Genomic DNA, 17,875 nt, shown 5'->3' with positions numbered 1-17,875 from the left:
TAGCTTTTCTCATTGTATTAGTTTACTGTGCGCATCGAAAATTATTATTGATTCGTCATTATTATCATTGTGTTCTTTTAGTAACTTAACTGGTTATTCGAATTCCGGATCGAAAGAGTCAGTCAGTAATATTACCAATAATAGTAATAATAATACAGATCGCGATCGTACCTTGAAATGTCCAAATGTAAGTGTTCCTTTATATTTAATCATTTCCTACGTATAACAAAATCATATGAAATCGTGTGTTTGATTTTCTCATATATCCTATCAGTTGTTTTAGTTATGTTGTTTATGTCGGCAGCGCTATCCTCAACTGCACATTCAAAGGGAGTCGACGGAGCCACAACTGATAAAATATGTTTTTGTCTACCTTCCTGTCCTCTATTATGCTGTTTATGTAATTTTTTTTAGCTGTGATGGAGTCCTGTCTCCTATCTGCACTTGACTGAAAAGATGCTCGACGGCTTTTATCACAGCCTGCTTTGATACGTCATATGGCTTTTCTGCATCCGGTTTAACAAGAAACTCTCATAAATTGTCCGCTACTTCATCCAGAAGCAGTGAGCTTGCGTGGCCAAATTTATCTTGTTGCAAATGAATACTGTTAGCTAAAAGGTAATTTTTAAGCCAAATAAACCAAAGTTGTGGGTCGGTGACCCTAAAAGGAAGAATAATAAAATTATGGGGCCTCACGTACGGCGCTTGTGGAAGACTTATTGTGTCTTTATCTGAAGACATGTTTGTATACAATGAGTAGTACACAAATAAATAAACTTATATATAAAGGAAGGAAATTAGATAGACAGTAATAATGCTAGTAACAAATGATAAAATGGTATAACACGGAACAGACTTACTAAACTTCATTAGTATAATAATTGTATGTATGTCGTTACTTGTGGTTGTTAATATTGTCAAAATATGTTCAATAATGTTTATGAAATAGTTATCATGTCATGAATATACGATAATAATAATAATCCACTGTAATAATTCGTATCGAGATAGATTAGGTTGATTCTTGTATTTCGATAGAATCCTAGAAAGCTATGTTCTCTTATATATTACCACCTTTGACCTAATCACTGCTATGAATCCGGTGTTCATCTTGTTGTGCTGATGCGGTATGGCAACCTGGACCTATGCACATATGTGCCTGGTCCTACGTTGTAGCTGACTGACTGACTGAGAAAGCTATGTTGCGTTCGTATGTCGGAAATCAACAATTCTGTGACGATCGGTATTTGATATAATTCTTAAAATTCGTATACTGTTCTTACCGATAACCGTTACTGGATAACGCCCAACGATGTATAAATCAGAAAACGAATACAGAGCGTTGACTACGTTTATTATCGCACTATACACGAAGCAAGAATGATATGTGAGTGCCGAAGAGTAAGCAAGCGAGTGAGTCTATGGACAGGATTAAAATGTACATATATATAGATAGGAAAGTGAATACATCATCGAATCATTTAAGCGACTAACACTAAAGCTAGCAGAATGAGTATTTGCGTATATGGTAAGCAATGCAAAAGCATACATGTTTATACAAGCGTAACAATAATGAAATTACATTGGTATAGATAAGATTTTGTTGTTGTATGAATGACTCTGTCTGTTAAATAAGTTAATACAAGGGCTTAACCAAATTATATATATATATATATATATATATATATATATCATTTATGATGTGAGTATCTACCTTTATACATCAAACATGAAGCTTCTGCACTTGAGCTTCCTGTGAAGCATTGAACCTGTCGTGATTAGTGAAAATTTTTGTTGGCTAATACCGACAAGAATGAAACCTAGATCCTTGGACCCTTGTAAATTTTCGACTGACCATTTAAGAAGTATGTATTCTATTAAAATCAGTTCATAGGACTGACCAATATAATTTGAGTAATATTGTTTAAAGGTTAGTATGTGTAGGATTTAAATTAGATTCGTGCTGTTTAACAGTATACTTAATTGTTTCTAGTGATGACTGATTATCACATGAAACCGAGAAGATTGCATGTGTTTATTTCTATCTTTTATTCCAGTTACCGTTATGAATTGTCATTAGCTATTATTGTTAGAACCCGGTCATTACAAAAAATCGTTGGATTTATTGTAAATTGATTATCGACTTTATTGATTTCTAAAAACCCACTATGCTAATGATAATCATTTATTTATTAGTAACCAATTTTGAGAGGTGATTTTCAAAGTTCTAGTGAGAAGACACAACCATTCAAGTTCAACCATTTCTGGGGTGAGGGAGTTATCTATCAATCACACTGGAAGATAGTTGCTTAATATCACGAATTGACTGAAGTCGGACATATAAAACATCGGATACTGGACTCAGTCATTTAAAAGTTAGATGTCAACCGTGAAACCTGACGTACTTGGAGTCGAACCGCATCGGCGCAGTGACCTTGTACTATTGCGGACCTTCACAATAAGATGATATAGCTGTCTAGTACTTCCTAATCTTTAATTGTTGTCTAGTTAATATCACGTTGTGGTGTGAGCTATAAGATTTCACAAGAACACAAAAATTATAGGATAGCATGAGCTTCCTCGAGGTTTCATACAATACATGATTGATAATTTGAAAATAATTAAAAAAACCAGGCATCGAGTTACCAACTAAACTGCTTTCTTGATATTGTATCATACATTTCAAAATCATATTTTCATCCAGCATTCGAAAACATACTATCACCAGACTTCTGACTATGACCATGATACACTGTTTAAGTCTCCGTATTCACTAGTATAATAAACACTGAATGTTCCATATAATGAACCATATAATCAAAACTCACTTTTGTTTTCGTTGCATCGGAACATAATACAACTTTCATATTTTGTTTTATATTGACCAATGGGAATTTTCTTTATGATTAATAATCAAAAAGTAGTAATTCTTCTACAATCAAGTTGCTATGCACATAGATTTAATATTTAGAATAAAATATTTAGAAATTTATCTCAGTTCTAATCTTTAACTGTTTAATAGCGGGGATCATTTTTGGAAAATATATCAAAACCAAAAGAATGGAAATCTGTACCACAGGTATTACTTGTGTTTTACATAGATTCGAATTTACATGTGTACATGAGCTGTTGAAATGCTCATCAGCGTGTGTATATATATGTATGTGTGAGTGTGTGTATGGGTGTGTGTGACGAATTCATCTGCTTAACATAGAATTGAATCTAGTGTTAACTATCAATATATACTTTATATATATTACTTATAAGAAAATTTCACCTCATGTTAACTTATAAAAAAATAGTATTCGGTGTAATTCACAATATTTTCTAACTGATCACTATCAAGTTATCCTAAATATATACTGTTTATGTATGAATGATGACCGAATGTCTACTTATGACAATAATCTACTGATGTGTGTTTTTTTCTGTGCTTATTTTGATAGTAACTAACATTATATGGTTTGGTGATTAATTCTAATACAGTTTATATCAACTAAGTGACAATATTGCCATTATTATCAGAAAGGGTTTTGTGGAGATTTTAGTAGTTTCAATAGTTGAAATCATGAGTCAATTGAAGCTAGACCACCATGGGAAACCTGTGAGTATTGGACGACAGTTTCGTCCTAGCATGGGACTCCTCATCAATATGCACACACGATCCCACCTCCCGCGAGAATCGAACTCAGGATCTATCAGTCTCGCGAGCGAGCGCCTAACCACTATACCACTAAGCCGGCATCCAATGGTGTTAGTGTCTAACTTCATCTAATCCACGAAATTGTGCCACCGTACACCGTTGTCTTCAGTGAGCCGATATTTCACAACAGACCTGGTTGAACTTCACTGGTCACTGTTTCTCACTAGAACTCCAGGAAATGCCTCTTGAAGTCAGTCGCTAATGAGCTCAGTAGTCTAGTGATTAGGCGTTTGCGCGTGAGACTGATAGGTCTTGGGTTCGAATCTCGCGAGGGCAGAATCGTGAACGCGCACTGCTGGGGAGTCCCACAGTAGGACAAAACGGCCATCCAATGCTTCCAGATTTTCCATGATGTTCCAGCTTCAATTGACTCATGATTTCAACCATTGAAAATATTACCATTAGTCTAAATTATTTAATTTCATCTTATTTAATATCGACATCAATAACTATGGCAGTTAGTGACATGAATACACTTCCTATTTTAAATATCAGTTTCCTTAATATTGTAGAGAATGACATTCTGACAATTGCCAACTAGAAAGAAATATTAGATCAAGCATGATTTATTGTACTATGCTGATATGTTTATCTGGATTATGAACGGATTATAGACTATTCTAGATATTCAATGTTTGGTATATCTAGAATTCAGTAAAGTTATTTTTTATTCAAGATAGAAACTCATATCGAACATATAATTCTCACTTAGACATTGATAACACAAAGTTCAACAAAAGAATCTCTTTCTGATGAATTTGCTATCAAGCCGTCAAATTATATATACATATATATGAAATTTTGGCAAAGCAAGGGCCGCATTTAAACAATTGAACAACATATGGAAATCAAAACAAATGTCAACAAATATCAAAATCAGATCTTTAATACGAACGTCAAGACAGTCTTATTATACGGAGCTGAACGTGGAGAACTACTGCAACCATCATCAAAAATGTGCAAGTATTTATAAACAATTGATTACGCAAGGTACTCAACATCCATTAGCTGGATACCATCAGCAATAGCCTTCTGTAGGAAAAGACGTTAGGAGTGGATATGATATACATTGTGAAAATCATCAAGTTGCATCACGAGGCAAGTTCTAACTTGGAATCCTGTAGGGAAACGGAAAAGAGGAAGGTCAAAGAACACACTGCACTGAGAATAAGAAGCAGATACGAATAGGATGAATAGCAACTGGAAAGAACTGAAAAGGATTGTCCAGGACAGAGTTGGATGGAGAATAATGGGGAGCTGCCTATGCCTATGAGAGGTAAAAAGCGTAAGTAAGCAATATATGAAATTTCAAGTACTAATTCTGTGAGAACATATGAACAATGAATTAACGTGATGATGTGACAGAAAGATTATAATACTAGATTATATAGTGTGAAATTCTTTATATTCAACTCCTAAAAACGGTATAAGCTCTTACTATACATCGACCGAAGCTTGAAGTATATTTATAATGCGACCTTAAAATATTGCTATTATTATGGTAACTTTATTTTCATCTCATTGATTTCACATTTGTAAATATACCCATCTCTTTATAATTATTTGTCATATTACCATTATTCTATTCATAAAGAATTGACGGAAGGGCACCACTAGTAGTGAAGCCTGCTGTTTAATTCGACCCAACACAGGAAAGCTCACCCGACCCGGACACTGTGAGGATTGACAGATTGATAGCTCATTCTTGATTCGGTGGGTGGTGGTGCATGGCCGTTCTTAGTTTGTGGAGCAATTTGTCTGGTTAATTCCGATAACAAGCGAGACTTTAACCTGCTAAATAGTAGACTGGTCCTCTGTGCTCGCTTAGAGCGCGGCTTCTATTGCTTCTTTATGGGGTAGTGTGGTCGCGGCACAATTAAGTCGCACGAAATCGAGTAATAACAGGTCTGTGATGCCCTTAGACGTCCGGGGCCACACGTGCGCTACAATGACGGTGCCAGTGAGTCTGGAAACCTGGCCCGAAGATGTTGGTCAAACTGTTTCATCGCCATCGTGACTGGGCTCATGGCTCGCAATTATTCCCCTTGAACGAGGAATTCCCGGTCAGTGCAAGTCATAAGCTTGCGCTGATTACGTCCCTGGCCTTTGTACACAACGCCCGTCGTTTCTACCGATTGAATGGTTTAGTGAGGTCATTGGATTGGTGTCGTTGTAGTAGCTTTGCAGCTCGACTGATACTGAGAAGATGACCTAATTTGACTATTTAAAGGAAGTAAAAGTCGTAATAAGGTTTCCGTAGGTGAACCTGAGGAGTGATCATTATCATGACCTAAAAATATGTAATGTAGCATGCACCTCGCTTCGTGCTGAATTGCATTTACCCTGGCTTAATGGTTTTTACTCAAGATTTCAGTGGTTATTCCTAATCGTTACCGATATCATTTCATCTTGTTTAAACCTTTCATCACCTTAAATTATTGTAACAAAACCATTTTAATTATCTTACTTTACTCATACTACAATTCATTATTAACTTTACAAGGCTTTTTATTTGCATACATGCAACTACTTATTATTATCATTATTATTATTATTCATATAATGTAATCTAGTATTGTAATCTTTCTATTACATCATCATGTTTATTCATTGTTCAAATGTCTTCATAAATACATATGATTGTATAATTTGATAATAGATTCGTTGAAAAGAGATCCCTTCATTGAACTTCGTGTTTGTTTGTTTGTTTATTTTTTAAGTCGAACATCTTTATTGTTCTGGTATTTCGTAAGTCTTTATCGTAATCTACTTATTTCTAGGATGTTTTTATACTGAAGTACATGATCATCAACCATATATATCTGATAAATTGATTAACAAAATGAACTTTATAAATAAACTAGATTTAAATTGTTAAGATGAAAAATTTGTTGATATTGTTAGAACCACTGATATATCTATCAATTCTTGGTTTTCAAGAGCACCTCAACTGGGATCAATCTTCAACTACTACAGTATACAAATTATTCTCCATTGAACACCTTTTCAAATAATGAACTAAAATAACTTATGGCATGATTGAATAAAAATAAAGAGAACTGAGAAAGGAAGGATTTTTTTCGACGAAATCACTTACTTAAGTTGTTTATTCGTATTTATAGTTATATAGTTATTATTACATAACCTCTTAACTATTATTTATTTATTTACCTGAACACATAAATATGCGTACAAAGAGGCACCGAATACATATGCGCCATACAAGTCACTTGATTTGTGTGTGAGCTGTCATACTGCCCAGATGCCTAAACGAAAGAAGGTGAATTTCTTAGGGGATCACACCCGGAGCCTTTGACCTAAAGGTCTAATTCACAAGGCAGTGAAGCAACGTCAGGAGATTCAGTCCCATGGTAGCTGGTAACCAACGATAGGTTCATACGCCATTTGTTCCCTCAGGATATTGGAACTGATGTTTACCATTGGTTTGGAATAAGGGTTTTCCAACTCCCCTAGGTGGACTCTCCGTGCCCACCAACCTGGTTAAAGCGCCAGACATTCGCTTTTCATCCTCTCAATTTCATAAACAACACCCCCGTTGCGAGAAGGTGTACCAACCATCTACTATCCCAATGTAATCAGTTCTCGTATTCAGTGTAGAAATTCTTAAATGATCAAATCTGATTAATGAAATATTTATCATTTGTAATACCTACAGAAAGATTCTAGTTTTGGAAGTTGTATTATTTCTTGTGAGACTGTTTTTTTTTGTATGTTATTAGCATTGTTTTAATGTGCATAGTTAGTTATTCGCATAGAAATTATAGATTGAGCTAATCACCTGCTACATTGTTTTTTCGTTAACACTACTAATCTAATTAACCTTGAATTTGTTTTAGTCTTATTATTAACATTATTACTTCGTCTCAATATTGAATATATAATTTGCAGTATGGGGTTATTGGGATTGTTGGATTTCATTGAAATCCTGAAATGATCTAATTTAGATCGTGCATGAGACATTGTTGGATTTCAACTTAGTAGTCTAGATATTAGAGTTTCGTGTACAAGACTAAAGGTCCTGAGAGTGATTCTCGGGTACACAGTCGTGGATTTGCAATGCCAAGAGCCCAGTACTTGGACGAAACGGCCATTCTAGGTTTTCAGTAATGATCTAACTTAGATCGGTTCATGATTCCAATTAAATATATTTTTACTGGAAAAACTATTTAAGCAGTAACATAAACACTTTTCAATAAAAGAAAGTGAACACGTTTTACTGACCTCATCTACGTTATCCATATATTTTCAGTTTTATAAGTTTTCGACTTTAGTTATCTTCCGATAGTTTATAAAGAAAAAACGGGAAATCGATCTCGGTTGCATAGAGTCACTCATTACCTATCTCTCTCTTCTTTGCTTTGTCTTTACTAAAATATTAAACTTAGTATCACTTCATAAATTCTGTTCATTTATTTGACATTATCATTAGTTCGTCAAGATAACCTTTTATCTTGTTTCTGTTTCTGTCTCTGTACAAATGTAATGTATAACAATCTGAACAGGTATGTATTTTTGTCAGACCATATCTGTTTATATTTGTATTATTATTCACATCAACACGGTAATAAAATAGAATCATAATCATAGTTCACATTATGATCAATTACACTCTCACCGAAACTTCAACAACCGAGAAGGTAAAAGAACTTCAAAAAGCTAATTTCAGCTTCATCTAACGATGATCTATTGAAGAATAAATGGATATTTTTGAAAACATCTTATTTAATTTTTTTTCTCGTTAGCGTTTTTTAGCGAGTTAGTTTTCTACAGGATGAAATCACTAACCTCATGCCAAACCCTCTTCTATCCGTGCTTAGGACTGGCAGTAGCCATAGAAGGGCTTCAGTTTCAGTTTCAGTTTCAGTTTGGGAAGGACAGGAGGCTCGATGGCCTATGTTAGTCCTGGCAATGGTGGTCTCTCAGTTGATCCAACTTTCTTTTGAAAGAGTCGACGGATGGAGCCTCAACGACGTGCTGAGGTAGTAAATTCCACTCGTTGATGATTCGATGGGAAAGTCGATAGTCAGCTGACAAGTAATTTGTTCTCGGCTTATGAACTTTTTTGGAGTGTCCTCGTAAATTCTCTGTTTTGGAAGACAAGAAAAATGAGGGCATGTTAGGTGCAAATTTATCACTAAGCAATTTGTAGACTGTAATCAAGTCCCCTCTAGTTCTGCGATATGACAACGGGAAAAGGTTCAGCTTGGCCAGTCGAGATTCATACGGAAGCTTCGCTATTGCGGGAACCAGCTTAGTCGCCGTTCTTTGAACCTTTTCCAGAAGCTCACTGTCTTTTTTAAAGCAGGGGCTAGCCGCCTGTATGCAGTACTCAAGTTTAGGACGAACGAACACTGTATACAAAGTCAAAAACGTCTTAGTGTCGACATGACTAAAAGCCCTACGTATTGACCATAACGTTCTAAAACTTTTGGCGGCTATTGCACGGCAGTGTGCAGTAGTCTTTAAGTCTTGACTAACGATAACTCCTAAGTCATTATATGTCTGGACGACAGGTAGCTCAGTGTTATTCATCGTATATGTATCTGTGCCTTGATGACCGATATGCATCACAACACACTTGGAAGTATTTATCGGCAACTGCCATGTTTGAGACCATTCAGATAACTTCTTCAGGTCATTTTGAAGTTCTAAGCTATCACTCTTACATCGTATCGTTCTCCATATCTTGACATCGTCAGCATATAGCAAGACCGATGATGATAGGAGACAAGGAAGGTCATTTACATATAAGAGGAATAGCACTGGCCCCAAAACTGTACCCTGGGGCACTCCACTAAGCACAGTTTCCCAGCTAGATAACTTTGAGTTCACCCTTACTCTTTGTTGACGCCCAACTAAGAAGTCTTTTATCCACATCAATAAATTACCTCCAATCCCGATATGTCTTAACTTATATAACAGCCGGTTGTGCGGAACTTTATCAAAAGCTTTACTGAAATCAATGAAGGCGACGTCTACAGGTAGCTTTTGGTCCTTAAGAGCACACCAGCTTTCACGAGCCACTAATAAGTTAGTGAGACAAGAATAACCTATTCTGAAGCCATGCTGCTTCTCCGAGAGGATCCGGTTTTTATCGAGATACTTAAACAGCTCCTTCCGAATAATCTTTTCTAAGATTTTAACAACCACACTAGTTAGGCTAACGGGGCGGTAGTTCTCAGGTTTGTGTTTCGTGCCTGTTTTGAAGACAGGACTTACTATGGCGTTTTTCCAATCTTTCGGTAAGCAACCCTGCGTAACGGATAGGTTAAAGCATGTACTTAAAGGGTTCGCAACGAAGTTAGATAATTCCTTCAGTAGCCTAGGATGTAATTCATCGGGCCCCGTGGATTTACCTATGTCAAGCTTATTTAGCAGACCAAAGACATCGAGTTCTTTAATGGTCACGCTATCCAGTGTATGTATGGGGGATCTGTATACGCTGACGAGAAGGGTGCTTCTATGGTATACACGTTGCTAAAGTAGTTCGAGAACGCTTGAGCCTTACCAAAGTCGTCCTCCACTAATGATGAAGCAGTACTGTCTCCCCATAGAGCAGGAATATTTCCTTTTCTCCTTGTCCTTTGGTTTATATAGGAATACAAGCGTTTAGGACATTCTATGGATTCCTTAACAAGTTTTTCTTCGTACAATTTTCTAGACTTACGGAGGGTCGAGGCACAAGTGTTCCGAGCCTTTCGATACTGAGATTTTGACTCATCAGTCCCCAGTAACCTAAATCTATCCCACGTTTTCCTTTTCTTACGGAGAAGGATACGGACCTCCCTACTGAACCATGGTGGTGAGTTTTCGGCCCCTTTGGTATAGTCCAAGGGATGTGAGGTGTGGTAACTTTTAAGTATGATTTTCGAAATGCGTCCCAGGCCGTTTCAATGGAGGACTCTGGGTCTATTGTCCAATCTATTAACGATGCTGAGTGCATGATGTCTGGTATGTTTGCTTTCCAGACGTTGGGTCTGGACTGGACTGACGCGTCCTCATGACTGGCAGTTATATGGAAGTCGAAAGTTAAAACTGCGTGGTCACTTTTACCTAAGGGTGGCATATGGTGGAGGTTCGCAACATCATCCTCATAGTGAGTCAGTATAAGATCTAATAAGGATGATTCAGTGTCCGGGTCGTACCTAGTCGCTTCTTTCACATGTTGCACTAGGGCACATGTGATAACCGCATCAACTAGTTCCTGCTCGAAGGAATTTTCTGACGATTCAGTTCGCAGATTTTCCCAGTCTACCATAGGTGCATTAAAGTCCCCTAGGATTAGACATCGACCACTTTGGGACCAAGTATTGAGACTGCTTAACAGGATCTCATTTGCCTCACAGCTTGGACTGCGATAGACCAAACCAATCAGCAGCTCTTGTCCCTTGCATTTTAAGCGAAGACTAACTAATTCACACGTCCCACTCTCATGGGATACACTATCGATAATGGTAAATGGGATAGCATTCCTAATGAATAGAGCTACTCCCCCTCCTTTGCGCTTTTGTGTTCTGTCGGCCCTTACTAACGTAAAGCCCTCGAAATCAAGTTCTATACTATCTATAGCCTGTGTCAGCCAGGTTTCTGTTACTGCGATTATATCTGGCTTTATAGAGTCAATCTGCACACCTAGTTCCGATCGCTTATTAAGTAAGCTTCGTGCATTGGTGTAACAGATCCGAAGCCTGTTTAAGTGCCTTCGTGCTTCACCCAGAGCGGCTTCGGCATCATTCTCTGTCGAAGTCTTACAACCCGAAAATTTACAATTTTCAGGTCCTTTTCGCCAGCGTCTAACCTATGTTGTAGTTCTTTCTCGGCTTCCCGTCTTTTAACACGGTCTGCCAACGGTAGGTCCTTTCGGATAAAGACTCCTGAACCCTTTAATTTGTGTCCATTTTGTAAAATTAGGTCACGTTCGTTTGAAGAGCCGAATACTACTTTAAGCAGTCTGGAATGATTTGGTTTCGAGTCCGTTAGACTCCTAGTCTATACACCTTTAGCAAGGTGACCCCAGTCATATTTTGAGGCATGAGTTGATTAAGCAGCTGCCTAATCAGTACAATGTCATGCTCAAAACGAGCTTTAGGTTCAGAGCTATCGCTCTCCTTAATTCTATGAAAAATAGCTGACCTGTCGCTATGATCAGTTTTCGATTTTTCAACCACTTTTACGGGGGCAGGTTTCCCTTTTATATCAATACTTTTCTTTCTTACAACCTTTACCCATTCGTCAACGCTGCTGGTAGAAGCAATAGCAGTTGCGTCAAACCTAGTGTTGGGTTTTGGGGGTTGTCGACGACCTGAGGGGTCGTGTTATGTTTACCATTTGAAACCGATCGAGCCTTGCGATTGCGGCTCCTAGGTGTTTCCTGTTGGATCCCATCTGGGAGACGGGGAACAGAAGACCCTACTTTTCTTGAGCTTTTTTTAAGGCAGGCCCCTTTGAAGACTGCTTTTCCTTCTTTGACGGGCGTGAGTCATCTATCACCGGACTCACCTTAGTTTCCTTCACATTGATTTGCGTGTCAACAGATCGAGTGCTGTTTGACGCGTTCCGACTATGCTTTTTGAAACACTTCTTTGCAGCATCAACCAGTGAGATGGCCTCGGTTAACAAGCTGTTTGCATCCGAGCAGCACTGTTGACAAAGCCACACACAACCCTTCTTACTGAACCGTTTGAAAGCAGCAGGCGTTAAGTTCGTGCAAACTTCGTGGTACCAGCCTTTGCACTCGTCGCACTGCATGCCGCTTTCAACAGGATAACGACAACCCGGACGTTGGCAACTGCTTTTTTTACACTGTCCGGTCATTTAGGAGGGGTTTTTTCAATATGCGATGATACCCAGAAACAAAAAAATTATCAATGACCAAAAAAAGTGAAGAGCTGTAGATTGCTAGGACCAAAAGTACTAACAGATACAGTTGAAAAAGAGGTACTAAAGAGTACCAACGACAAAAACAGTAAAAACGATACTTTAGTCAAATACTTTAACTGAAATAAATTCAATTAAAGTGAAAAACAGTAGTCTTGATACGTAATAAACGATCAAAACAATGAAATTTACTCAGCGAGGAAAAATACCACTGTCCTTTTTAAATAGCGCGCCAAAACAGCCTTTTAAATAGCGCGCCAAAACAGCGGAGTTTTTTTGAAAACATCTGAAATACTTTAATCTTAGCGGAAAAATTTTAAAATAGGATTTTTTTTAAAAAAAGTACTATTTTTGATTGATTTCTCTTGAATGTTTTATAGAGATTTCGTAAATTTATTTGACCGTCTATTTATCTTTAGTTTAATTGTCAACAGCATTAATAGTGGCTTCGTTATTGAGGTAAACCAGTTAAATATTATGCACTAAGTTACAATTTATTAGGTTTTCAACCAGACAACTTTTTTTCTCTTTTAAATCATCTAACTGTGAGTGGATGTTATATCCTTACTTACGCCTGTTACCTCTCATGGGAGAACATAGGCCGCCCACCGACATTCTTCATCTATCTCTATCCTATGCAGTCCTTCCTAGCAGCTTTTCATTCTTTTCATTTCTGCTTCCGATTGTCGGTGTAATGTGTTTTTTTGGCCTTCCTCTTCCACTTTTCCCTTCAAGATTCAAAGTTAGGACTTACATCGTGATGCAGTTTAGAGATTTCCATGATGTTTGTCCTATCGACTTCCATCTTCTTCTCCTAATTTCTTCTTGTATCCTACCTTGATGAAATATTTTCCTGAAGTAACTGATTATTTGGCGAAAACTTCATCTGTGCTAATCTGCTCTACAGTTTGTTGATACATTTTAATGACTCCAATTAAATGGTGGATTTACATTGCCCAGGATTTCCAAGCTAGAATGAAATAGACAAAAATAGATATTGGCTGAAAATGGAATCCAGGACGCGCGTTTCGTACTATTTGAGACTCGTCAACTGGATGTAACTGCATCCCAAATTTGGTGTTCACTCTGTGATTCGAAGCTAGGACTCAGTCTCCAAGTGGATTACGCGATGGCGTCTGAAGTGAACGGTATTTGTTTCAAGTTCCAGAATGAACATCAACTCTTAAATGCAGATACATCCAGCCGACGAGTCCGAAATAGGACAAAACGCGCATCCTTGATTCTACCGCTAGCCACTACCCATCTCTGCTTATAATGCTTGTGAACTAAGGCAATATCAAGGCAACGCGCACCGTATGCATGTATGCCAATAAGAAACTGATCAATTGCAGTCTTAAACATCAATGAGAAGATTCAAGTAAACAATACCAAGTGAATTTAGAATGAAATAGTTTTCCATTTCTCCTTGATTTTTAATAGTTGTGTAATTAAGATTATTACATAATACGAAATACAAAATGTAACAATCTTCACAAACCTTTTACATTTATGAAAACACAGTTGTTTAAATTTTAACACCATAAATACTAAGTAAAGAATTTAAAAAAAACAAGATCAGACAACAATAATTTACTTGTAAACTAATCTATCATACAATGTCTATGTATATTGACACAATTTAACTATGTACAATTCAACATATAGATCAATAAATTAGCCTTTATGATTTAGTATTCTACTATTTCACCATAATATTACGTAATGATATGTTTTGTTATTGATTGAGATCATGAACTGATTGATGTTAGACCACCATTGAATACCTGGAAGCACTGGACGGCTGTTTCATCCTATTGTTGGACTCCTCGGCAGTGCGTATCCACGGTCCCGCCCGTGGGGTTCAAACCCAAGACCTTCGGTGTCGCGAGATCGTGGAGGAGTTCCACAGTAGGACGAAACGGTCGTCCAGTGCTTCCAGGTTTTCAATGGTGGTCTAGCTTCAATTGACTCATGAATTCAACTACTAAACAAAGTGCGACTAAATAGTTTACATTTGACACCTTAATATGAGCTAGGAACTCTAATCATGAATTACTTATAATCTTTCTAAAACAACATTATGAACAGCTAATAGAGCTTATAAAACATGATACCTGTAAAAAATGCCTAACAGTTGTTCGTAATTTTTCACCTGATCGATAAACTGAATTTGTCAGTAGGGTGCCATGGGGATTGTTGAATTTCATTGAAACCCATTTTTTTCAGTAAGTGCCTTTCAATCGACACGGTTCAGCCCCAATGGTCGCGGGTTCTCACTAGAATTCCGGAGATCTCTCCAAGCTAGTTACTAATGTCCACATGGCAAATTGTCATTAAGGAGCTGTGGAAATTGTTGATGGCCGTACGATTTCGTGGATTGATTGAATTTCAACGTTAAACCATTGATTGCCGACCCAGTGGTCTAGAGGTTAAGCGTTCGCGCGCGGAACCGAGGGTGCTGGATTTGATCTCAGGTTGTGTGATCATGGAAGCACACTGTTGAGACGTTTCATATGTCGAAGCAATCCATACAGGATGACCATATACCAAACAATCTGATGAAGTACTAGTTAAAATATCTAACAAAGGGATAATGAAAGTCATTTCAAATTATTGACTTTTGGTTTACATAAACTTCCCTACCATCTTAATTCATTCAAATTTTATCGTCACTCCATTGTACAAACCAGTGGTTATCTTTAGTAAGTAGCTAAAACAATAACATACTGAAGTTCAAAGCAAATAGTAATGGGTTCGAGCTCCAGCGTAAACATCAACTCTGGTATACAGATACATCCAAGTGACGAGGCCTGAGTAAGACGAAACACACGTCCTAGATCCTACTGCTTACTACTAACTATATAATGGGATGATTCAAGTTATTTTCTATCATCTTAACTAACTTGACTAACATTCTAATAACCCATAACTGATTGACCATAAAATTATTATATTTAAACTTTATTATTTCAGCCAAAAGTTTGTTCTGAGATTATAAAAGTATCTTTAAATAATCAAGTGTTGTGCTACATGATATGCTGCTTATGAATGTGCTGTTCGTTTATAGTTAGTGTTCTAATCAATAGTTAAATGTTCAGTTGAAGTAGATGTGTAATCAATCTTATTGTAATGCACCGATGACATTTTAATTAAAAAATAAGATGTAACGTTGTATCTAACCCTGACATAACTAATAATGCACTTGGTGTTGTTTGCCTGTATCTTCCTATCGTTGTTTAAGACTTCAATTGATCAGTCTCTTGTTGGTATATGTGTGTCCTGTGCGGATTGCTTTAAGTCACAAGCTTTTTAAGCAAAGATGGATGTACATATACCAGTCTTAAACATCAATGGGAAGATACAAGTAAAAACAAAACCAATTGAATTCAAACTTCACCCCATTGCACAAGCAAGTTGCTTTCAGGATTTTGTAGCTGAGTAGATAACGTGATGACATTTGAAGTAAACGGTACCGAGCTCAAGTCCCAAAGTGAACATCAACCGAGGAATGCTGGTACATGCAACTGACAAGTTCCGAATAGGATTAAAAGCGCATGCTAGATTCTACTGCTAGCCAGAATCTACCTTTGCTTAATAACTTTTACTTAATGTATTATTTTACAGGGATTCACTTACAATAAATAGTAATTTCAGTATTGATAAATAGACAATTATCTCATTAAATAAACATTTGAATTTTTATTGATTTACATTGTCCTGTTTTTTTCTTCTTTATTTTTCTCTTCGTTACTATTATTGTTATGATTTAGTTGGCAAATCTATTTTTAATTGGTTCACCATTAGCCTTATTTATATCCGTTAATGATTTATGTCCACCAACATATATAAATCCATCGACTCATTCATTACAATTAACTAATTCTACGGATGATGAACGAGATCCAACAAGTAATTCACATTCAATACAAAATAGTATTACATCAACAACAACAATAACAACATCAACATCTAAACATACAGGTATTGATTTAGATGAAATTGATCCTGAAGCATTATTTTCATATTTTGCATGTCGAAGAGTATTCAATATATTTCATTCATATGATCCAGTGGTAAGTATATATATAACATTTTATTCATGGTTATGTTATTACTGTTTGTAATGTAACACAAGTTTATCTGTGCATTATTCATCATGGATTGAACTTACATAGACTATTACTGAAAATCATGAAGCATTCGACAACTGTTCCATCCTGGAATGTGAAACTACTCAACATTAAGCAGTTAATGTCATTTTTATAGTAAACCATTTTTATGTATTATCACCGGTCAGTGCAACCCAGTATCTTGTTATGATAAGAATCATTTTGAAAGTGTTGAAATTCTCAAATTGAACACTATCTCAAACAGATGAACACTTGTTCGAACTACTTTTGTAGATGGAAAATGTATCGTTGAATAGACTGGCAACTTGTTTTTAAGACTTTTACATGTTATACAAGGAAAAACATTTCTATTCTATAAACTTTCTTATCATCTTCTTTAGTTGGTCTATCATTCAAAAGTGTGTTAGGGATACAAATCGATGTGGATCTATAAATCCGATTGTTCTTTTGGTATAGGTTACATTGGATGTACACTTCTAAAATTCATCTTACATTATAACTTGAAGTGACTGTTAACAGAAGAACGCAAAACAATAATTAGTTTAATTCTGAAACATCTCATCAATTCAAGTCATCCTACTTCATTAGAATTGTCTTTCGAAATAATCTACAAAGCCAAACAATTAGAGTCGATAAGAGTACATATTAAGTTATCGTACACTTCAAAGGCTTTAACAAATCATTGGTTCAATTCTTAACACTGTATGTAAAAGCGTCACATGTAATACCTCATTTATATCATAGGACTAACGTCTGTTCTAATCTATCTTACTCAGCAACCAACTGTTATTACATTTTTATAGTTTTTTTTTTGTGTGTGTGAATATTACTCAACTATTATTGTCTCCATGATTTTCATTTCTTCTCTATACTTCTTTAATATGGAAAGTTCTCTCATACTTTTTTAACCTATAAACTATTTTCATTCTATCAGTTATATTTAACCTCTAAATCAATTACACTCAAACTTCCTATGATATATCAGATACTCAAATACTTCATCATATAGTTCACGTTGTTTTTACTTCAATAAACTACTATTTCCTTTATTATTATCAGAAGGGATTTTTGTGAATATTATAGTAATTTCAATCGTTGAAGTTAAACATTAACACCGTTAGATGCCAGTTCAGTAGTTTAGTGT

The 17,875-nt window shown here is 36.3% G+C and overlaps 1 protein-coding gene across 1 annotated transcript in view; it reads left to right on the top strand.

The window, feature by feature from the left end:
- RPL7A_4 (60S ribosomal protein L7A) overlaps positions 1 to 17,875 on the top strand; it is a 56,474-nt gene that overhangs the window by 17,059 nt on the left and 21,540 nt on the right. Inside the window, exons 7-9 of the mRNA XM_051214119.1 lie at positions 82 to 187; positions 3,023 to 3,079; positions 16,372 to 16,674. Coding sequence (XP_051067247.1) covers positions 82 to 187; positions 3,023 to 3,079; positions 16,372 to 16,674 — 466 coding nt within the window. The remainder of the gene's footprint in view (positions 1 to 81; positions 188 to 3,022; positions 3,080 to 16,371; positions 16,675 to 17,875) is intronic.

The sequence above is a fragment of the Schistosoma haematobium genome, chromosome 2, assembly GCF_000699445.3.
Source record: "Schistosoma haematobium chromosome 2, whole genome shotgun sequence".
NCBI classification, from domain to species: Eukaryota; Metazoa; Platyhelminthes; class Trematoda; order Strigeidida; family Schistosomatidae; genus Schistosoma; species Schistosoma haematobium.
Note: the sequence above shows the minus strand (reverse complement) of the source record. Positions and strands in the feature narration are given on the sequence as shown.